Source organism: Setaria italica, chromosome V (genome assembly GCF_000263155.2).
Source record: "Setaria italica strain Yugu1 chromosome V, Setaria_italica_v2.0, whole genome shotgun sequence".
In the NCBI taxonomy this organism is placed as follows: domain Eukaryota; kingdom Viridiplantae; phylum Streptophyta; class Magnoliopsida; order Poales; family Poaceae; genus Setaria; species Setaria italica.
The window spans coordinates 35,838,380-35,861,193 of record NC_028454.1 but is presented as its reverse complement, the minus strand read 5'-3'; the positions used below and the strand labels follow the sequence as shown (position 1 = coordinate 35,861,193).

At 47.5% G+C, this 22,814-nt stretch overlaps 2 protein-coding genes across 2 annotated transcripts; both read right to left on the bottom strand.

Moving 5' to 3' along the window:
* Positions 1-15,042: 15,042 nt before the first annotated feature.
* LOC101756782 (piriformospora indica-insensitive protein 2) lies at positions 15,043-16,698 on the bottom strand. Its single transcript, XM_004969770.2, has one exon. The coding sequence runs from the start codon at positions 16,585-16,587 to the stop codon at positions 15,118-15,120; it is 1,470 nt and encodes a 489-aa protein (XP_004969827.2). The 5' UTR covers positions 16,588-16,698; the 3' UTR covers positions 15,043-15,117.
* Positions 16,699-18,722: 2,024 nt separating this feature from the next.
* On the bottom strand, positions 18,723-22,581 carry LOC101756371 (protein VTE6, chloroplastic). Its single transcript, XM_004969769.2, has 5 exons — positions 22,121-22,581; positions 20,615-20,868; positions 20,368-20,491; positions 19,791-19,895; positions 18,723-19,002 (listed from the first exon to the last, which is right to left on the bottom strand). The coding sequence occupies exons 1-5, from the start codon at positions 22,508-22,510 to the stop codon at positions 18,910-18,912; spliced, it is 966 nt and encodes a 321-aa protein (XP_004969826.1). The 5' UTR covers positions 22,511-22,581; the 3' UTR covers positions 18,723-18,909.
* Between the last annotated feature and the right edge of the window lie 233 nt (positions 22,582-22,814).

The window sequence follows — 22,814 nt, the reverse complement described above, 5'->3', positions numbered from 1 at the left end:
GAGGTGAGCACAAAACCTCTCACAAGAATAGCTGGAGCAACTTCACAATCTCCTTGAAGTGCTCAACGGCTCCACAAGCTCCAAGCCGTCTAGGAGGCGGCAACCTCCAAGAGTAATAAGATAATTGACGCTTGCTTGAAGACTCCCTAGTGCCCTAAATCTCAAGAAATCAATGCAATGCACTAGAAGCCTCTCAAACTCACTAGAAAGCAATCTCAATTCAATGCAAGTGAGTGAGAGGTGGAGAGAGACTCAAAAGATCATAAATGTAGTCCAAAGAACCAAGAGAGAGCTCCAACAACCGGTGGGGGGTATTTATAACCCCCAACACCAAAACTAGCCGTTACAGTAAAATTTCGCGCAAAACTGGGAAACCGCAGACCGTCCGCAGTACAAGACGCGGACTGTCCGCAGTATAAAGCCCAACGGCTCTATTGGCATTTAATGCGTGTTAGAGAAAAACCATTACGGGGTTGCGGATCGTCCGTGGTACAAGTCGCGGACCGTCTGCGCCTAGCGGACCGTCCACCAAATGAACTGCGGACCGTCTGTAGTTCAAACACCCGGCAGGAATGGTTTCTGGAGGCCCTTAGTGGACTGTCCGCTAAATGAACTGCGGACCATCTGTAGTTCAAACACCCGGCAGGAATAGTTTCTGGAGGCCCTTAGCGGACTGTCCGCTAAATGAATTGCGGACCGTCCACCATTAGCGCATAACCTCTTTCAAAAGAGATCTTTTCAATATGAAAGAAACCATATGCTCATCTTATATCAAAACTTTGATATGCAATGCATTCTTTTGAGCAAAGAGGCACTATAAAACCCTCAAGCAATAGGAGAATTGACCCCTCTTAATAGTATGACCATCTATCCTATTAAATCCGGTCATATTGTTCATCCACTAAGCGCCTGTTTGACCGGCAAAAAGGAAAAATCCTATTTTATACCTTTACCTTGAGCCTTCCATCATCAAATCAAATTTGAATGTCATCATACTAACAATCATGGCCACAACTCATCCACGGGACTAACCTACACTCAATATTACTCATTGAAAAATATTAGTCCTCAAGGGGTTGTCATTTATTACCAAAACTCAAATTATGGGCCTAGATGCTTTCACCAACCACTCTGGATGAATGACTTCTTTTATGAAGCCAGTCGTGACTATTTTGGCCAATTCTTTTTTTTGATGGTTTCTCTTCTGTCTTGGGCGAATTGGCGTAGTCGAGGTCAATGGCTTCGAGATCAACCAGCTTGACCATGGTTGCCCCCGACTTCTTCTCTAGGATTTCGAGTTCTGTCATGGATAATTTCTTGGAGGCGGTGAAGACTTGCATCGTGGAGTTTGGCACCTGAGTAGTCACTGCTAGTTCTACAGCTTCTGTGCCACAGTCATTTGATCTCTTCTAGTCTTCGCGTAAGGAAAGTACTCCCTTGGGTCCTGGCATCTTGATTACTAGGTACATGTAATGCGGGATGGCCATGAACTTGGCTAATGCTGGTCTTCCAAGGATGGCATGATACGAAGTCTCGAAGTCAGCTACATCGAACCGGATGTACTCGGTCCGGTAATGATCCTTGGTCCTGAAAGTAATTGGCAAACCCACCTGACTAAGGGGTACAATAACGTTACCCAGAACGATCCCGTAGAATAGAGAGTTCGTCAAGGTGAGCATATTTGTTATATCGAGACCCATCTTCCTCAAAGTTTTGGCGAAGAGTACGTTGAGGCTGCTGCTGCCGTCGATGAGTATATTTATGAGGTGAGAGCCTGCGACAACTGGGTCCAGGACGAGAGGATAGCATCCTGGGTCGGAGAAACTAGTCCACTAATCTTTTTCTTGAAAAGGTGATTGGCACCTTAGACCACTTAAGGAACATAGGCATTGCTCGCTCAATGGACATGATTTTCCGGAGGGTTAATTTCTAGGACCCCTTGGTAGTAGTACCCAGAGTGGCACCGAATATGATGTTGACGGTGTTGGATTGGTTCTGGAATTTCCCATTGTCGTCCTCGTTTCCGTCTTCTTTGGCCTTGTCCTTGTCTTTTGCTCCAGAATATTTTGGCATATCTTTCATGACTCTACGAAGGCTTATGCAATCCATCGCAGAGTGTTTAGAGTGTGGGTGCTACGGGCACTGCTTCTTCAGGAGCTCTTTGAACGGAGTCCTCTCTTGATTTCCACGACTCTTCTTGGAGGACTAGGACATTGCCGTGACAGTATTGTCTGGCTTCCTGTTGCAGTTTTGACCACCTGAGTAGTTGCCTCGGTTCTACGGGATTGTCCCAGGCAACGTGGCTATAGTACCCCTTGGTCAGGTGGTTTTGTTAGTTACCTTCGGGATCAAGGAACACTACTGGGCATAGTACATCTGATTTGAGGTAGCTGATTTTGAAACTTCGTCTCACGCTATCCTCGGCAGACCTGCACTAGCCAAATTCATGGGCCATCCCGCATTACGTGTACTTAGTACCCAAAATACCGAGAGCCAAGGGAGTACTCTACTGCGCAGAGACTTGAAAAGATCCTACGATTACGACACAGAAGCCGTGGAGTTGACAGCGACTACTCAAGTGTCAGATTCGATGATGCAAGTCTTCGCCACCTCCAAAAAATTGTCCCCGACAGAACTCGAGATTCCAGGGAAGAAGTTGGTAGCAACCAAGGTCAAGCCGGCAAGTGAAGTCGATATTAAAGCTATTGACCTTAAGATTGGCGATAGCTTCAAGATCGCTCTGATTGGCTCAGGGCTTGACCTTAAATAGGAAGACGTGCTCATCAGTTTCCTCCGGGCCAATCGGGATATCTTTGCATGGAAGCCATCTGATATGCCAAGGGTGCCCAGGGAGTTGATCGAGTATGCACTAAATGTAGATCCAAAAGCTACACCAAAGCGACAACAACTACGTCGATTCACCCAAGATAGAAGAGATGCAATAAAAAAAGAGTTGGCCAAACTACTCGCGACTGGCTTCATAAAAGAAGTTTATCATCTAGAGTAGCAGGCTAATCCCATCTTGGTACGGAAAAAGAACAACAACAAGTAGAGGATGTGTATCAACTACACAGACCTCAACAAGCACTGTCCAAAGGACCCTTTTGGGCTCCCTTGGATTGATCAAGTCATCGACTCGATGGCTGGATGCACTCTACCTTATTTTCTTGATTGCTACTCCGAGTATCACCAGATAGCTCTCAAGGAAGAAGACCAGATCAAGACCGCGTTCATTACCCCGCATGGAGCATTCTGTTACACTACAATATCCTTCGGGTTGAAAAACGCAGGCGCCACATATCAATGAGCCATGCAGGAGTGCTTCAAGAAACAGCTACACCGCAACGTAGCGGCTTATGTGGATGGCGTGGTTGTAAAGGCCAGAAATCTTGAGGACTTGATTGCGAATCTTGAAGAAATCATTGCAAGCTTGCGAAGCTTCCGGTGGAAACTAAACCCAACAAAATTTGTGTGTTCGGTGTACCCTCCGAAAAATTCCTTAGGTTCATCATCAGTCATCGAGGAATCGAAGCTAATCCCGAGAAGATCGTCGCCATCACAAATTTGCATGCCCCATCGTGCATCAAAAACATCCAGAAGCTGACTGGATGCATGGGGACCCTCAATAGATTCATCTCAAGGCTTGGAGAAAGGGGACTACCCTTCTTCAAACTATTCAAGCAGTAAGATAATTTCCAGTGGACCAAGGATGCAGATCAAACCCTTCAATAGTTGAAGGACTTCTTATCAAAGCCACCGATCCTCACGGCGCTTACTCCCAATGAAGACTTGCTGCTCTACATCACCGCGACTACTAATGTTGTCAGCATGGCAATCATGGTCAAAAGACCAGAACCAGGCCATGTATACAAAGTATAGAGGTCCTTTTACTTCGTCAGCGAGGTGTTGTCAGATTAAAAAACTAGGTACCCACCAGTTCAAAAGTTGCTATACGCAATATTAACTCACCCCACGGAAGCTTTGACATTACTTCCAGGAATGCAACATCTCCATCGTCATAGACTTCCCCTTGGGAGAAATCCTCCAGAATTGAGATGCAACAGGAAGAATCTCTGAGTGGGCAGTAGAACTCGGAGCCTTGTCCCTGGAATTTAAGTCAAGGACTGCCATCAAGTCACAAGCTCTAGTCGATTTCATAGCAAAGTGGCGGAAAAACGAAGTACAAACACCGGCAGAACGCCCAGAGCATTGGGTCATGTACTTCGATGGGTCACTTAAGTTTGAGGGCGTCGGTGTAAGAGTACTCTTAATCTCTCCCAAATGCGAACAACTCAAATATGTATTGCAAATCTTCTGTGAGGTGTCCAACAATGAAGTTGAAAACGAAGCACTTCTGCACGAGCTATGCATGGTAGTTTTGCTGGGAATCAAATGGTTGTTGGTTTACGACGACTCACTAGTACTCATCAATCAAGTCAACGACGAGTGGGATCGCCACAAGGACAACATGGATGCGTACTGCCTAGAAGTACGCAAACTAGAGAACAAGTTCTCTAGTCTAGAGTTCCATCACGTGGCTTGGGGCAACAACGTAGTCGTAGACATCTTCTCCAAGTTCGGATCTACTGGTGCTCAAGTTCCAGCTGGGGTCTTCGTCCACGAACTACACAAGCCGTCCATAGTAGAGCCAGCACCTTCAAAAACCACCGATCGAGGCCACGATATGCTAGACCTAGAAGTTATGGTGATCAATGTAGACTGGAGAATCCCCTTCATTGACTACATTAAGGAGCACAAGTTCCCTCCCGACAAGACAGAAGCAGAGCAAGTCTCGCAGCGCAGCAAAAACTATATTCTAGTTGGGGACAAGCTCTACAGACGAGGCACATCATCAGGAGTACTCATGAAGTGCATCTCACGACAAGATGACAAAGACATACTGATGGAAATCCACAAGGGCATCTGCGGCAACCATGCATCTTCAAGAATGATTATGGGCAAGGCTTTCAGAGCAGGATTCTCCTGGCCTACAGCTCTTGCCGACGCCGAAGAACTAGTCCGCCGATGCCAAGGGTGCCAATTCTTCGCCAAGGAACATAACGTCCCTCCCTACATGTTAATCACTATACAACCCTTGTGGCCCTTCGCATGCAGGGGGCTAGACATGATTGGCCCTCTGCCTATGGCGCCCGGGGGCTTCAACCGAGTACTCGTGGCAATCGATAAGTTCACCAGGTGGATCGAAGTGAAGTTAGTGGATTCAACAACCACGAGTTCTGGGAGTACTGTGAGAACAGCGGGATCAACTTCCGATACATCTCTATCGCTCATTCGCGCGCCAATGGCTAGGTTGAACGCGCCAATGGGATGTTACTAGAAGCTCTAAAGAAAAAGACTACACGACATTGACAACACCAAAGGGGACGAGTGGCTCACGAAGCTACCCAATGTCCTCTAGGGGCTTCGCACACAGCCATGCAAGCTTACAAGGTACTCACCCTACTTCCTGGTCTACGGATCAGAAGTCGTCCTCCCTGCAACCGTCATGTGGAAATCTCCAGTAGTTGAGTAGTACGAGAAAGGTGTGGCTAAGGAAACAAGGCATCTAGACTTAGACAGCCTCGAAGAAGCTCGTTGTGCAGCACTCGTTCAGTCACCAAGATACCTTGAAGGAATTCGCCGCTATCACGATCGCAACATCAAAGAACGTTCGTTCAACACAGGCGACATGGTCCTCAAACGTATCCATGACACCAAGGGGCTACACAAGATAAATTCGCCATGGGAGGGTCCTTTCATCATCTCCAAGGTCACTAGACCTGGATCGTATAGGCTCCAATCTCCCACTGGTGAAGAAGCTGGCAACTCGTGGAACATCAAGAACTTGTGTCGATTCTATCCATAAGTTTACATACTTATGTAAATTGGGCATCGGCCTCAGTTGTATAGTTACAATTCAATAAAGCAAAGTTATGTTTTATCGCAAAACGACTAGTCTCTGCCTAATTGCGACTTGCAAAAGTAAGATCGATGAATTATTCAGCTCCCATGGGTACTATCACCCAATTTGTGGCTTGTATTCACAAGTATGCACATATATTTTTCGAGTTATTCAACTTGTTTGGACAAAAATCGTCTACATGCGGCTTGTAATAAAAGTCTGCATACATATCTTTTGGATTATTTAACTCGTTGGACAAAGCAGCAACTTGCAAAAGGAAGCCTGCATTCACAAAAAATGAGCTAGTCAGCTCTTGGGACAAGTCTATCCATTGACGATCTTTGCAAAAAAAAACTCGTCAGTAATATGGGAGTTATCTATACTACCCGAGTTCTTATCTAGACAAATCTATCTAGCCGCAGCTTGTAATAACGAGGCTACAGTTCCAGGTCTTCGCAGCACAACACCCGAACAACCCAGAGAGGTTGCAAAGATAGGTGCCAGTCCACGAAGTTCTGAAGAGTCTATTAGTCTGACTACCCAGATACCCGAGTACTTGCACTTTGCAGAAAGGGGCTGCATCCTAAGTGTACTCTACATCGTGTATTTGAAGAGGCTCACAAAAGTAGCCTTGTGCGCAGACACTCACAGCTACCACACGACAACTTATCAGGGTAGTTCGGGAGATGCACTAAACCAAAGAATTCAAACAAGTCGACAATCAATAGAAATTGCGACAAGACTTCAAATAATTTACATTTCATTTCATGACATGTTTATATTACAATGACATATTGTTTTTATATACAATTACTCAAGATTTATCTCATCGACTACCTCCTTAGCAATAGGAGCCAGCTCTTCCAGGTACTGTTGGAATTGCTCCTTAGAGCAATCTTTTGCAGTTCCCTCCGCCACAGGAGCCAATTCAGCTTGTGGGTAAAAGGACTTTACCATGGCCAACAACTGCTTTGAGACGGGCTCGGCCATCTTCTGGATATAACCAGTGATCTTCCCGGGTACATCCTTGAGTATCTCCGCCAAGGGGCGGGGTTCCACGCCTTCCGCGCTAGGGGTTCCACCATATTGGCAATAGGTTGAGCAGCCTCTGTTAGCTCCTTCAGAGCAAGCTTGGTTGCTACCAACTCAACCTCTTGCGCTTGGAGGCTCGTCATAATATCTACCGGTTGGACTTCTCTATCGACGTGCAACTTCTTCTCCTTCTCCAACTTGTGCTCCAGAGTCTCATACATAGAGGACAACTTATTGTGTTGATCTGTCACTCAGTAATACGAGTTCTGCCAGTTTGAGACGCGACCCTAGAGATCCTCTTTCTCTTTGGTGAGCGCTACAAGAACAAAGCAAAGAGCAAGTCAGGATCATCAAATGCAAAATGGTATTCGAAGACCAGTAGGAAGTGACATCTTACTTTCCAATCGGTTCTTCAACCCCTTGTTGCGATTCCGAAGGAGGTCTTTCTCCTCCATAGTTTTTTGCACAAGGTTCCGGTACTTGACAACTTGGCCGTTGTACTTCATGAGTAGCCGGGAAGAGTACTACCGCTCCTTGGCTAGCTCTTGTTCTAGAGCTTGAGCCCGTATGATGGTGTCTCCATAACCTTGGATCATTTCCGACTTCCGACGGGAGCACTCGATCAGTTTCTGCAAAACAGAGTAGGTACTCGTGTAAGTAACGAGTACCGATTTTAAGTTGAAGACTAAGGTAGAATCAAAACTTACCTCTATGAACTCACCTACAAGGCGATGCATCTCCATGAATGTGGCCTCCATCTGAATGGTGGTCAGAGGGTCAGCTAGGAGCTGGATCTTCTCTAGCTCCACCCCGGGAGCAATCCAAGTTTCTTCATGCTCCTCGTGCTCTTTGGCATTCGACGCACCAAGAGGGACCAGCACCTGGCTAGTAGATGGACTAGTTTCCAAAGACATGAGGGGGGCCACATTACGACTAGTTGACGGTCCCACCTCAGCAGGCAGGATGGCGGCCAACACTTGCTGAGCCCCGGCAGCTTCGACTTCATCTTCTGGCTCCGGGGCTACAAATGTAGCCTTGACTCCAATAGTAGTGGCCATCGCTATCTCGGTCTCTGCCTCCAGCTCGGGGGCTACAAGTGTAGCTACCACAGCAGACGTAGTCACCCCGACGGGTTCGGCCACCGACAGCTCAGGGGTTGGCACTACAGCGACATTAAGTGATGCTATAACGTCATGCATAAGGGCTGCGACAAGGGATACAACACCTGGTCCTACTTCTGGTGCCAGCTGCTCCTCTGGCGGTGGAATTGAGGGCGCTGGGACAAGATCTTCGGCTGAGCGACTAACGCCATCACCCGCGAACTTCGGGCTCAGGCCTCCAATATCCACGTCGGTGGATTTCCTTAAATAAGACGAGTGTCAAAACATGCTACACGGTGACATCAAGTTACAATCAGTACTCGGGTACTAACTTGGTGGACCTCTTTATCTTTATGGAGGGGTCCCCCGCCAAGTGCGCATACTTGATAGTGGGCAACAACTTCTTCAGCGCAGCCTGCTGGATTGCAGATTGATCCTCACTAGCCTTGGCTTCCGTTTCCACTGCTTGAGTAGCCTGTGCGCCGAAGGGATTGGCCCTAGAGATGGGAGGCTCTTTTTCATCCTCCAGCTTGATGATCTTCTTTGTCGCCAGCAGCTCCTGCTGCACGACTTTCGTAGTCGTCTTCTCCGCCTCTGTCTCCTCCTCGACTACCGGCAAGTCATCCATGTCAGAATTTAGACACGACGGTAAAGCAAAAAACTTATGAGTCCTCGATCCTCAGCATCTCGTCCTTCTTCGAATGTGATTACCAGAGGTGGGACTTCATCGGCTATTGATGACTTCTTCGCCACCCGCCCAACAGCGACAGTGCGCTTTCTTTTCGGGGGTAGAGCCAATCTGGTTTTCATGACATCTTCAGCTTCACGCTTGGATGTCCCGGAAGAAGACCCCACCTTGTCTGAAAGATGAAGCTTGACAACAAATTTTTCAGCATCCTCTGAATCAGAGCTGTTGAAGGAGGACCAACCCTCTGACTCCTCTTCGTCCTCCTCCTCCTCAATCGCCTTCTGTACAGCCGCAAGGGTCTGTACACATGGAGCGGTGTCTAAGCCATATGATCCAGGTGGAGGAGGGATGGAGCAATACAAGTGAAGTTCTTCCTGCAAACACATGACAAGTCAGTACATTAACATACACAAAAATTAGTACTCGGAGGCTGTAGGCCACGAGTACTTACTTAGTTTGCTGGATTGGCGGTGCAGTGTTATCGCACGAACGTTGGGATGCCCCTGGTGTGCTTGAAGAAGCGCTTCAGCCGTGCCATCATTTCATCCACGGATAAGTCCTCAGACGTCATCTGGAATGGGTCGTTGGGACTTGAGTAGTCGTACCCCCATGTGCAGCGCAGCTGTAGGGGTTGAACTTGCCTTCTCATGAAGCTGAAGGCCACACCGATGCCGGTCAGACCCACCCTCTTGAGCACAACGATCTTCTCTAGGAGCTCTGATAGCTGAAAGCTATCTGCGGTACTCAGCTTGTCCAACCACTGATTATTCCAGACTGGTCGGTGGCCGGTCACCTTGGGAAGCCAGGGTTCGTGATTTCCAATATAGAACCACCATTGCTTCCAACCCGAGTGGAAGTCTATCAATTCATAATCCAAATACAGGTCTTTTACTTGCTCCCGCAGTTGGATTCATGCCCCCCACTCCCCGACTATTTCGGTGTGGTCCATTCTGGCCTGGGGCTTGACTCTAAAAGATTTCCTAAAGAGTTGGAAATGCGGCTGGATTTCTAGGAAAGCCTCGTACAAGTGCACAAAAATGGCGATGTGCAAGATTGAATTGGGGTTGAGGTGCACTAGTTCTAGATTGTAATACCTCAGCAACCCACGGAAGAAGTCGGATGTGGGAAGAGCCAAACCTCGCTCAATGAAGTACGCGAAAATGACCATCTCATGGGTGTAGCTCTCCATGGGCCATGGGTTGCCGCAGGCCTCCCTCTAGGTGATGAAGTCCTGCTCCTGGAAAAGATCAGCATCCACCAGTGTCTGGATGTTCGCCTCCTTCATGATGGTTTTGTTCCAGGCACAGGCTTGATTCGGCGGCGTCGTTTGATCGGTCTTGCCATACTTCGACACCGGCAACTGGATCTCCTTCTTCTTCGCCGCCTTCCGCTTTTTGCTCTCCGCCACCTTGCTAGAGGTTGCTTTTTTCCCTATTCGTGCTGACACGAGAGTCTTCTTACGTATATGCTTGGGGGCTAAGTTGGGGGAGACGGTGGCACTCGAGCTCAAGAATGGCAAGTGGTGGTGCTAGGGCTACAGTGTGCAAAACGAATAGGCAGGATGGCTCGGGTGAAACGGAAGGGATGAATTCCTCCATTATTTATAACCGAGGCACAATTAAAAATAGTGACGAGATTAACATGAATATTTCATTTTTAAAACGCCCGCAATTATCGCTAGACGGTTTCCAATTTTTTTGGAAGAGATAAGGTTACTGTTGGCTAACAATCACGTTGACCAGTGATTGACCCTTATATCCAAACTAGTCGTGTAACAGCTCGGAGGCTGCGTGCCACATGCCCATTGGCTAAAAAGTTTTTTCTTTGAGTTTTATGGCAAAAGAGATGTGAAATTTGAAGATTGACCCTCAACCTGATTGACCGATTTAACCTAAGGCTCAGGGACTACTCTATATGAAAGTGCGATGAAATCGCACTTCCGTATAAAATTCCAGGTTGAGATTCAAGACCAAGTTAACTGAGGCTTGAGTACATTCTAGCCGCGTGGCAGTACTTGAGTGCGTATTAAGACTGAGATCCAATGGAGTTCTTGAAGAGCTTCACAATTAGTTGGAGAAGCCTACAAAACTAATCGGGACTGCTACATTTGACTAAAAAGTACTCGGGGGCTTGTCATCCATATATCTATAGGCCCACCAGAAGGTTTGGACAGTTCTAGATACGGGGCTGTACACCAAGACATGTTAGACATGGAGACTACGGTGCAGGACGGCGTGGTCTGTGTGGAGGACAAGAACTAATCGAGAATTAGGAAACTAGTCGTAGCAATTAGAGTAGGACTCTCTAGTCAAGTCCGACTATTATTCCTGTAAATAACCGATCTGTAACCTTACCCCCAGCAATATAAGGCGAGGCAGGGATCCCCTTCAAAAACAAGTTCAATCAATACAATACAATCCAACCAACACACACGACGTAGGGTATTATGCGACATAAGCGGCCCGAACCTATCTAAATCGTGTGTTCGAGTTCACTTTCGAGTTCCTGATCTCGGTGAGCCCCATGCATAAAACACTACCTTGGGTACCCCTCGATAGGTTGCCGTGTCTAAACACCGACACAACTTGCAATGGTAGTAACTAGTAATGTGAGGGGTTGATTGTCAACGAAAATTCAAGGTTCTTGGTAGGGGTGGGTATTCAAGTAATTCAAGAAAACCGAGTCAAGTAATTTGGGTGATAAGAATTGGTATTGATCTACTCCCGATAAAAGGAGAACCCTATCGGGATACACACAAGGAAGGAAGAAGACGAACTCCTACTAGGATTCCCTTGTAATCCTATTAGGACTCATACCATATAATCCTACTAGGACTCTTACCTTGTAACCGACTAGTAATTCCACCCCCTGGAGTATATAAAGGAGGGCAGGGGTCCCTAGATCGGTAGGTAAAGACCTCATAGAACCACAATAGAGGATGAAATCCTCAATACCAAACAACACCCAAGCGCAGGGTGCAATATACAACACCCCAAACAGGACGTAGGGCATTACGCTACTCTGGCAGCCCGAACATGTATAAATTCGTGTCTTGTGTCCTTGCTTTTATCTTCCAGTTCCAGATTCTACGATTCCCCACCAACCAATCTACTACCTCGGGGTATCCATCAGCACTGACAAACCTGAAATTACGGTTTCAGCTTCGGCTTTTTCCCAAATTACCCGTTGAAATGCTCTCTCTCATTTCTCGCAAATACATAACAACTCAAGCAAATACATAACAACTCAATGATGTGGGGATCAAATAATAACTCACATCAACAGACCATAGATAAAACAAAAAGTTGAATCGGTGGATCAAATGAACAAGCAATCCAATTTACTAGCTTTCTTTTGACGTAGAGGTGGAGATCAATGCAACTGCACTTGCTTCGGGTAATTCAGAAGTTCGAATACAGGGCTCAATACCCGATTTTTCTAATTAAATTCGGGTTTCTCGACTTCGTATCCGATATAGTGATGGAGTATATTGGGTTTGGAAAATTCTGCCCACCCCTAGTACTTGTTGAGTGCGTTAGATACACTCGTTGGTTCAGGAATAAAGATAGGAGCACCCTACTTATGAAATGAGAACCAACAACCAAGCTACACGTTGGGGCGCATCTTGCAGGGGGCAGCTTTAACGTGTGTTCGAGGGAGATGCTAGGAGGAGAGAGAATGTCATCCTACCCATACCAAACATTGGAGGAGAGGTGCTAGCGTAAGAGCTGGTTTGTTAGGGTTACGGTTGTGGTCGAAGCGGGTTAGCCTATGGCTTCTCCGATGGAGCGGTGTTTTTTACTCTAGCTTGTTCAATTGGAAAAATATTCGGCAAAACGGCTTCTCCTGTTTATTTAAAATGTGCAAAAATATGAAATGTCCATACTACCCTTAGCTTTTTTTCTTTATTTTTCCTCTTTTCTTCCTATATTTCTTTTCCTTCTTTTTTCCCTTTCCTTCCTCTTTTATTTTTCTTCCCACTGTTCTTTATCCATTCACTTCGTCTCCACGCCAACGCTGCTGCCGTCCTCCACGCCAGCGCCGTCGTCCGCTCCAGGCAACCTCCCTCGCGCCGCCGGTGCCGTCCAGCCCCACCGCGCCCGTGCCCATGCCCTCCGGCACCCACACCGATCTCCCCGCTGCCGGCGCCCTCAGGCCTCGTTTCCTCCCCACGCCGGTGGCGCCCCACGCGCATCTGCTCCCCCGTTGCTGCCGAGGCCTTCCGCTAGCCGTCACCCCAACCTCCTCTGCCTCTGCCTCCGCCGCCCACTGCCGACTACCTCTGCCCTCACCTCTTGCTGCTGGCCCTCTCACTTCTGCAGGCCCCACCAAGGATAAGAGTGGCAAAAGATCAGGAGGAGTCAATTTTTTTACTCTCCCTACCTCAAATGGCTCTATATTTTAAGGAGCTTCAACAGTGAAGCTATTTTCAAGTGAGGTGTTTGGCACGGCTTCTTAAGAAGCTAATGGAGAAGTTTATGGAGAAGCCGTGGCAAAGGAGGCTAAAATTCTATCACACCTGTGGCTCAAGTTAGCTCCCGGAGCTAACATTTAAACAATATTTCCCTGCAGGACAGCAGCACATGATGTATAAAAGCTGGGTGAGGAATAATTTATTCCATGTGTGGACCCGCAGCAAGGTGCTGCACTTTGCTAAACGTTAGAGCACAATGGAATATGACATGTCATATGATAGCTCCTCTCCTCGTGCTATACGTTAAAGTTGCCCTAAGGGGACTAGCCCCTTCTACTCACATAATCAGATGCATGCAGTGCATGGAGATGGAATCAAGGAGGGAGAAGAGAGGGAAATTAAGGGGAAGATCTCACTACAAAACTTAACATTTTCCCCAACAGTAAGTGGCAAACGGTTATAGTTTTTTTAGTTCACTAGTTACAAGAAAACGTGGGTAATGAGTTTGTGGGGGATTACTTTGTTGGCAATTGCAAAAATTGTACCTAAAGATAGAAAACACTGTGGGCCATTTAGAAAAATATACTAATGGTACTAACACTGTAGGTCACTTGCTAAAAACTGTAGGTAAAGATATAAATTCTTGTAGTATCTCCTGCTTTGTGAGTCTGGCTACACCGTAGCTATCAAGTGCTGCAGATTAAGAAGAACGTACATTGTGAGACAGGGCTGACGTACGACTCGAAATAGCACGGGGGTTGCTATTGCTACCGTTAGACTTCGATGCCCGTCAAGGCTCCGTTTAGGGTTACCCGAAAAAAAAAAGTTGTACAGCTATAATTAGTGTTCGATTTTTTGAACGGTTAAGATTAATTGGATACTATTAGTAGTATCGGTAGTATGAAGGTATCATAGTAAAAGAACACAAATGACATCATTAAGATTTTATTTTTGACACTAACATAAAGTTATACTATATACTACTAAGTAGCAGTATTATGTACCGTAAAAGAGTAAAAAAATAATAAAAAGAAGGTCCGTTTAGGGTTGCCGGGTTCACCTATCGGTAGTATAAGGGTATCATGGTAAAAGAATACAAATGACATCACTAAGATTTTATTTTTGACACTAGCATAAAATTATACTATATACTACTAAGTAGCAGTATTGTGTACCGTAAAAGAGTAAAAAAATAATAAAAAAGAAGGTTCCGTTTAGGTTGCCGGGGTTCATCTCCCGAGCCCCGACCGCTATAGTAGTACGAGTAGAAGAAAAGGTCTTGGTTAGGCCTTGTTTAGTTGTCAAAATTGGGAGTGCCAAAATTACTGTGTCGGCACTGTAGCATACTGTAGCTTTTCGTTTGTATTTGTGAATTATTGTCCAAACATTGACTAATTAGGCTCAAAAGATTCGTCTCGCAAAGTACAACAAAACTGTGCAATTAGTTTTTAATTTCATCTATATTTAATACTCCATGCATGTACCGTAAGTTTGATGTGACGGGAAATCTTCTTTTTGAATAGTGACAAAATTGGAAGTTGGGGGTGAAGTAAACGAAGGCTTAGTCGGTTGTGGAAGGGCAGTCCAATGGACCGGGTGGCAGGGAGCCAGGAACTAGCGGTAGGAAGACCAGGGTGGGGGCAATGGGCAGTGCGCGGGCGCCGCCGGCCATCGATGTTGGAGAATGGAGGCAAAGATGAAGAAGGCAACATCGATTTGGGCCGCTGTTGGTCGTGACCAGCCTCGTCGGTTTGAAGCCATTAGTGTTCTCTCGCTTAGGTAAATGGTATTCAGGATTCAGGAGTGTTGTGTGCAGGTGCACGTGTACCCACGTCCTGAAAAGTGCTCCGCGCTCAAAGCATCAAACAAAACAGTCCGCAAGCTCACTGGTACTGCGAGCTATTGCTAAGCTCCGATCATCTGACAATCAAACATTGCAACGCACGAATACGTACAGAGGAGGTACGAGCACAAAGCCCAATCAATACGGCGCGTGCTCGTTCAAGGCAAAAAAGCAGGACAAAGCCACACACGCAGGCCCAAGCAGCCCCAGCAGGAGGCTGTCCTGGGAGGAACCCCTCGTCGTCATCAAGCTACCGGAGCTACTACGCGCCGACGACGGGATGTCACCGTCGCCGCCGCCGCGGCAGGCGCCAACGCCGACCCCTACCCCGACGCCCCGCACCTTGCTCCGGTCGTCCAGGCACAGCCCGGAGTTGCCGCTCAGGTCGAGGTTCCCGCCGAGACGCCTCAGGAACGCGCCGTCGAACGGCACGGCCCCGCCCAGCGCGTTGTTGCTCAGGTTGAGGTGGTACATCCTCCCCAGCCGGCTCAGCGCCGCCGGGATCGGTCCGGTCAGGTTGTTGTCCTGCAGCGAGAGCGTCGTCAGGCTCGACAGCTGGCCGAACGCCTCCGGTATCGGGCCCGAGTAGCCGGAGCCGGCTAGCCGGAGCTCCTGGAGACGGGGGAGGCCGCCGAGCTCGGAGGGCAGCGGCCCGCCCATCGGGTTGTTGTCCATGATCAGGTACTGGAGGTTCCGCAGCCCGGAGATGCCAGGAGGGAAACGGCCAGCCAGGCCATTGTTACTGAGCGCCAGGAAGGTGAGCGAGGTCAGGTTGGCGACGGTGTCCGGGACGCCGCCGGTGAGGTTGTTGGAGCTGAGGTCCAGCTTCTGCAGCTGCCGCAGCTCGCCGATCCGTCTCGGGATGGCGCCGGACAGCGAGTTGTAGCTCAGGTCCAGGCCGACCAAGCTCTTCAGCTGCCCAATCTGACTCGGCACCGGCCCGGAGAGGGAGTTGTAGCTGAGGTCAAGGCGCACGAGCGAGGTGAGGTCCCCGATGCCCGGCGGGATCCCGCCACGGACCAGGGCGTTCTGGGAGATGGTGAGCACCTGGAGGGACCGGAGGGTGGCCAGAGCCGGCGGCACCGTGCCGGACAGCGCCGGGTTCGCCCGGATGCTGAGCTGCTGCAGGCCGGAGGCCGAGAGGTTGGCGGGCGCCGGCAGGGCGAGCGCCGTGGTGGCGGCCGGGTTGGTGAAGCAGTCGACGAAGAAGAGGGACTGGAGGTGGGGCAGGGAGAACACCTCGGGAGGGAAGGCCGCCGTGTCCTTGCACGTCGGGTTGGGCTCCACGCCGAAGTCCAGCCGGGTGACGTGCATGCGCGCCGCGGCGCCCGCGTTGGCGTCGCCACCGCCCGCGCCGGCCGGCTTGCACTCAAGCCCCGGCCACGGAGCGCCGCACGGGTCGGGGCTCTCGACGCGCCAGTCCCGGTCGGAGGACACGGCCTCCATGACGCGGAACAGCGTCTCCCTCTCGGCTGTGTCCATGGCCGCCGCCGCCGCCGCCGGGGACACGGCCATTGGGAGCAGGGACAGCAGCAGGGCAACGGAGGCTGGCACCATGGTGCGCGCGCGTGCGGCTGTGGGGTTTGGGACTTCGGGGAGTCTCGCCATGAATCATGAAGGCCCTTGCGGTATAAAACGGGTAGCTCGTGACTAGGGAGGGCAACTCGATTGACGGGACGAGAGGGAGGGGCCAGGGCCTCGCGTCGCGTTCGGGTCGCGCGAACACAGCCGACGTTACACAGTCATGTTCATCAACATGAGCAACCGGAAGTCCGCCAGGCACCGGGCCGTCCGGGCGATCTTCCCGCTGGCCATGGGGAAATGGTATGTCTGTGCAGTAGGGGCAGCGGCTCACCGATGCACAGTGCAGATACTAATGCGCGCGTCATGATTTCCACGAGGAAACCGCACACATGACACCATGTCACCATCGGTCCTTGCTACAGTATAACGAGGCTAGTACGTAGTTTGACTGGTCCGGCAGGTGGTTACGTTTCCGCCCGTGGCAGGGATCGTTTTCGGACGGATCGGCTATTATGGCCTACACTGGAGATCAGATCAGCCGCATGCAAGTGCAAAAGAGAGGGGGCCCATTACCTGAAGCACCCCATTATTTCACAACCCAAGCGTGTAACCTGCATCGCCTGCATGGCAGCATTGTCATCTCTGCAAGATGTCATTCACAGCTTTGGAAAAGGTCGTTTTTCCGTAGCGGTAAGTGCGCGCTTGTCTCCAAGATGCTTTTCGCTCAGCAGCCGCTCTTAAACCCATCTCTGCATGAAGCAGGCTACAGAAGAAAAACATAAATAAAGTATCAGAAGTCAGTAACAGGTAAGTAGCGATCATACAAACAAGAACAACCACCATTTCCACCCAAAAATACAAGAGCTCCTGAAGTTCCTCACTGGTATCTAACCACAACTCCAGAAGCACCGGCAATGCACCGTCATGGGCAAAGATAACATGAATACACGTAAAGCAAAGGGAGTATAATGAATGGCGCACGAACCAGTCAGGATTCAGGAGGGAACAAATGCGAGCTCAGAGTCTCACGGCGTGGCAGTGGCACTGGCACGAACTCATAATCGTAGACGAATCATGCATCCCCGCAAGGCCCCCCAAGCGAAGTCCCCAACCCAGGTGTGGGTCGAGACTACACATCCCAGCCGATGTGACCAAAGCTGTCTGACTCAAATATTAGTGGATGCCGATGGCAAGGGAGCAGGCAAGCAGCAGGCTGAGATGACCGATCTAGGCCATGTTTAGTTACTCCCAACTCCCAACTTTGACACTATGCAAAAAGAAGATTCCCCATCACATCAAACTTGCGGTACATGCATGGAGTACTAAATGTAGATGAAATTAAAAACTAATTGCACAGTTTTGTTGTACTTTGCGAGACGAATCTTTTGAGCCTAATTAGTCAATATTTGGACAATAATTCACAAATACAAACGAAACGCTACAGTGTGCTACAGTGCTGTAACAGTAATTTGGCACCTCCCAAATTCCCTAACTAAACAAGGCCCTATACAAGATTCTCCATAAAAGCAAGAAGCACCATGTGATGCTTGGCAGGACGATGGAGCTGCCTGCAACTGCGTCACCTCGCGACGCACCATGTCCCATCATTAAATAGAATGTCTTCAAATAAAGAGAACCACTGTTTACTGTTTGGAGATTGTAGCGCTAGTAATCAACACATCTTAAGAGTACTCTCGGCAGCATTGGCAACACACCGACTGGGTGACAGGCTCTGAGTTCTCGCCTCCTCAGCAAACGATCGCCAGTGGGGCAAGTTTCACATCATAAACGATTCAAAGCTGACTTAAACACTAAGTTAACAGCTAACTTTTAGGGGGTGTTTGGAACACCCCTGTTAAAGTTTAACACCTGTCACATCGGATGTTTGGGTACTAATTAGGAGTATTAAATATAGGCTAATTACAAAACTAATTGCACAGATGGAGTATAATTCGCGAGACGAATCTATTAAGCCTAATTAGTCCATGATTTGATAATGTGGTGCTACAGTAACCATTTGCTAATGATGGATTAATTAGACTTAATAGATTCGTCTCGCGAATTAGAACAGGGTTCTGCAATTAGTTTTATAATTAGCTCATGTTTAGTCCTCCTAATTAGCATCCGAATATCCGATGTGACACTGTTAAAGTTTAGCACCTTATATCCAAACACCCCTTTAAACACCATGTTAGTGGCACAGGTAGAAAAACTCAGTGTACCTGAAGGAAAGACACTTTTGCATTTTCACAGTAGGCATAACTACTAACAAAGAATAGAACCTAGAGAAAGTTGGAATGGCCCAAATGTGAATCTACGGTTACATTTCAGATGGGCAAAATATAGTAGCTACTACTAAAGTATAAGTTACAAAAGCAGCGCACAGCTGAAGTCAAATGGAAAAAATCAAGAGCTCCAATTCACGACCAACTGCTGGATTAGAACAGCCAATATGGCACCAATGGAGATATTCATTACATTGACAATATCGTTATTCAGCTGCATAGAACAATATTCACCATTAGTTTCAAGAGAAAATTTTCCATGAACCATACAGAGCTAAGCATGATACATTGAGAATAAGAAACAGTGAGGTCAGGATAATGGTCTGTGGTTTTTGCAACACAAAATTTCATCCAAAAGAAAAACCCAAATGATGTCACGTGTTCTTGATCATTGTGAACAGAATCCTAGGTAGCTGCTAGGAGATATAATAGGAAAAACAATGTTAACAACTGCAAATTGTGCTCTGCCTATATATGATATATCCTATAATTAGTTTGCACGCCTAAAAACAGAGATCACGAAAGCCATGGGAGCTAATGTCTTCTTTGTCAATTAGGTGCAGGCATGCAGCACTTTTACTAAACATCCGAAAGTTGTACAAATACCAGCAGAGGAAATTATATAATGGCCTTTGCATTATGCCACATCAATATTGGATTATACAAAAGATCTAGGATTATATAATAGGTTGCATTAAGCCACATGCTGAGAATGCCCTTAACTCATTTATGCTGAAATTGACCTAGGATTAAAGAATGAAGAAGAAAATAAGATGGTTGTCCAGAGGGTAGCAGATGCAATTATGGCATGCTTAAATGATTTCCCTCTTTTGATTTTTTTAATAGATCAGCAACAGGTCATCGATGATGCAAACAGCATACAGTTAGCGCTGCGAAAAAAAACAGGAAACATGCAAAATGAAGAAATGGATTAACTGGAAAATTTAAACAAGCTTTGTAGATAAAGAATAAGTATTTTGTCAGGTAAAAGCGCAAACTCACCCATTCAAAACCTTCCTTATCTTGTAATGTCGCCCCAATATAACTCTCACCATAATTTGCAATCTGGGACGCAAGAAGGCATACTGCAACTTGTGATATATTCACCTGCAACATAATGCAGGATGCTATCTTCAGCAATAACACCTCACTCCTTTTCTTTTTAGAGCGTACAAAAATTGGGAAAAGTCAAACTTCATAAATTTTGAGCAACAATTAGTCAAATTCAATGCACATTTTGATGCCAAATCTTGTATTATAGATACTTTTAAAATCCTAATACATCCTATAAAAATGAATTGACGGAGTATCAATTGTTACAGTCCAGTGTAAGAAGTATAAAATTCACAAATAACTGTAGCTTCCGTGTAGAAATTGAAATTTTTGAATGCGATGTGCAAGGTACGGCTCAGGAAAAAAAAACTTGATTATGTGATTTCGTAGTCTTTGACCCAGATTGACTATTGAACTACAGAAATATTGGCATACTAAAGAAAAGAAATATGAGAGCGAGCTCGATCCTTGTTAAACAATTGAGGATGCTTCTGATGATACCGAAATTCAAACAAAAAACATGTACCTGCCCAAGAAGATAACCAACACTTGCAAGAAACACAGATCCTAGAATTCCAGCAAGTGTACCCTCAATACTGATTGCACCTTCTGTACCTCTAGGAACAACCTTAAATGTTGTCACCAGGTATCTATTCTACAAAAGAACCAAGATTGAGCACTCAGTACTGGGCATCTACTGTGACTCCATTTTGACTTACATTCTACAAAAGAATGTAAAGTCTACAGGAGGAAATCTTGAAAACTAAACTTACGTCGTTCTTCCAAAAGCCTTCCCTATTTCACTGGAAACTGTATCACTTAGTTTAGTACAGAAACTGGCAACAAAGCCAAGTCTCCAGAGCTCAGAGAATGTTGCACCACCTACATGATATATTGAAAGTAGAGCACAAACACAACCGGCAGCGCTAGAACCAATAACACTTCCAGGCCCTCTCCTTCCTCCTCTTTTCTCAGCCACTCCTTGAGCTTCCTTCTGTTTTATCTTCAGCTTAGTTACTGCTGTACCCTGCTTATCAAATGAAAAATTAACATTGACAGGTAGCCTAGAAGGATTGAAACAATGGATAAAGCATCAGAAAAGGCAAATTAGCTGGCTTTGTCAGCTAGGCAAGCAATCTAAGTCATGCAAAATGATAGCATGGTGTCAAAAACCATAGACTGCACACATAATCGAATTAAGATGAGGTGCTAAATATGTACAAACTACATCCCTATCCATACAAAACTTGCCAATTTTAATTCAATGTTGAAAACCAGGAGGAAAAGCCTCCACTCATCCAGTCTTTAATGTTGGTAAATCATGGCTTCTATACCTTAAGCATTGCAAAATTAAAATCTACAGTTTAAGTGCCACTGAGGTACATGAACTTGATTTTCAAACTGTATAAACTAAGTTACAGAGGTTTTTCTTCAATAGTTCTAGGGAGCAAAATGTACCCCAGTCCATTTGCATTGCAGCAGGACATAAGGTTTTAGTACAGCACTATTCAAGTCCAACACATTAAGCTGCATCAGTATACAGCTATACGCTTGAAACAGCCACGTCGAGTCCTATCAAGGATAAGAAGTACCAAGCTACAGAGGGTTTTGCCCAAAAGAATCTAGAAAACAGGCACAGATTACACAATTATCTGCGCATGGGGACTAAGTAACAGAGTTTTCCTGTTGCCTTGATTTCTTAATTGGTGACTGTCCTTTATTAACAAAAGCAGGAGCAGCTTACAGATAGGGCCAATAATAGTATTCATTTTCCCTATTATCTTCCAAGCAACGTTAAATTATTATGGCTACTAGAAAGCACTCACCTCTAATACCCACTCACATAGGTAGAGAGGTTAAGGACATAAAGTTGCCATAATTATGGATTCATGTCAATTCAGTTAGAATTTATGGATGTGGAAACTTGAAAGTAGTTGTACTTGGTGGAACATCCCTGCACAAAGATGGTTCAATTCAGTGATTCACTCTTAATATTCATGTCAGATCCTGGGAAGATCAGACAAGCGAAACAGCCTGACAATTCATTACTAATCGTAGCAGCAGTCGATACCGAGTCCATCAATCCAAAAACAGTGAGTCGTAGCTAGGTACAATCTAGCCCCTTCAGACTGCAAACATGATCTGCAGCAACTACTCAGCAGCCACGGAATGACAACATCACCGACATCAGGGGAATGTATCATACCACACAGCAACCAATCCAATTCACAGTAAACTAGTCCATTCCGGCCAATGCAGAACGGGTCGGATCGACTCACCACGACAAAGTAGGCGACGACGAGGAGGAACCCCGGGGGACCAAACGCGCGCCACGTCAGGGTGCCGAGGAGGTATGAGGCAGCGACGCCCGAGGCGGAGAGGCCGGAGAGGAGCACCGGCGATCCGGCGACGAATACGGCGAGGTTGCTGGCCGCGGCGGACCGCCACGTCGGCGGCGACGCCAGGAAGGCGTCCGCGAGCGCGTCCCGAATTCCCGACGCAGCCCCCGCGGCAATGTCCGGGAGCGCTCGCGGCGGGGGCGGGGGACGGTTGCGCGGAACCCTAGGCCCGCGGGGGCACAGAGGGAGGGCTCTGGACGCGGGGCGGGAGGCGAGGAGACCAGGCGAAGAGGAGAGGGGGGCGTGGAGCGGGAGGAGCGAGCACGCCATTGGACTATTGGAGTGGCCGAGAGGCGAGCGTGATGCTGTGGAGTTGTCGAAGTCTGAAGTCGGGAAGCAGCCAAGCAGGACTGCGAGAGGCGTAGAAGTCAGAACTGTGAACTCACATCTGGGGCATGGGCCTTTCCTTTTTCTGTTTGGATGGATCGCCTTTGTGTTGCCACTTTGAGCCCATCTTTGGTAGCCCAATTTAGCCCATGAGAAAGCACACGCGCGCACGTGTTAAGCCGTCCCCTAACCCTACCGCTGCGGCCTGCGGGCAGCAGGCGGCACAACCGTGAGCCGCCGCCTCCAG

Bases quoted from the DNA above. Each gene is read 5' to 3' on its own strand.
- LOC101756782 (XM_004969770.2), bottom strand. From the start codon at position 16,587: ATGGCGAGACTCCCCGAAGTCCCAAACCCCACAGCCGCACGCGCGCGC.
- LOC101756371 (XM_004969769.2), bottom strand. From the start codon at position 22,510: ATGGCGTGCTCGCTCCTCCCGCTCCACGCCCCCCTCTCCTCTTCGCCT. The intron at 20,869-22,120 runs GTGAGTCGATCC...TTTGATAAGCAG, and splicing joins TCGTCGCCTACTTTGTCGTG to GGTACAGCAGTAACTAAGCT. The intron at 19,896-20,367 runs GTACATGTTTTT...ATTATGTTGCAG, and splicing joins TTGGTTATCTTCTTGGGCAG to GTGAATATATCACAAGTTGC.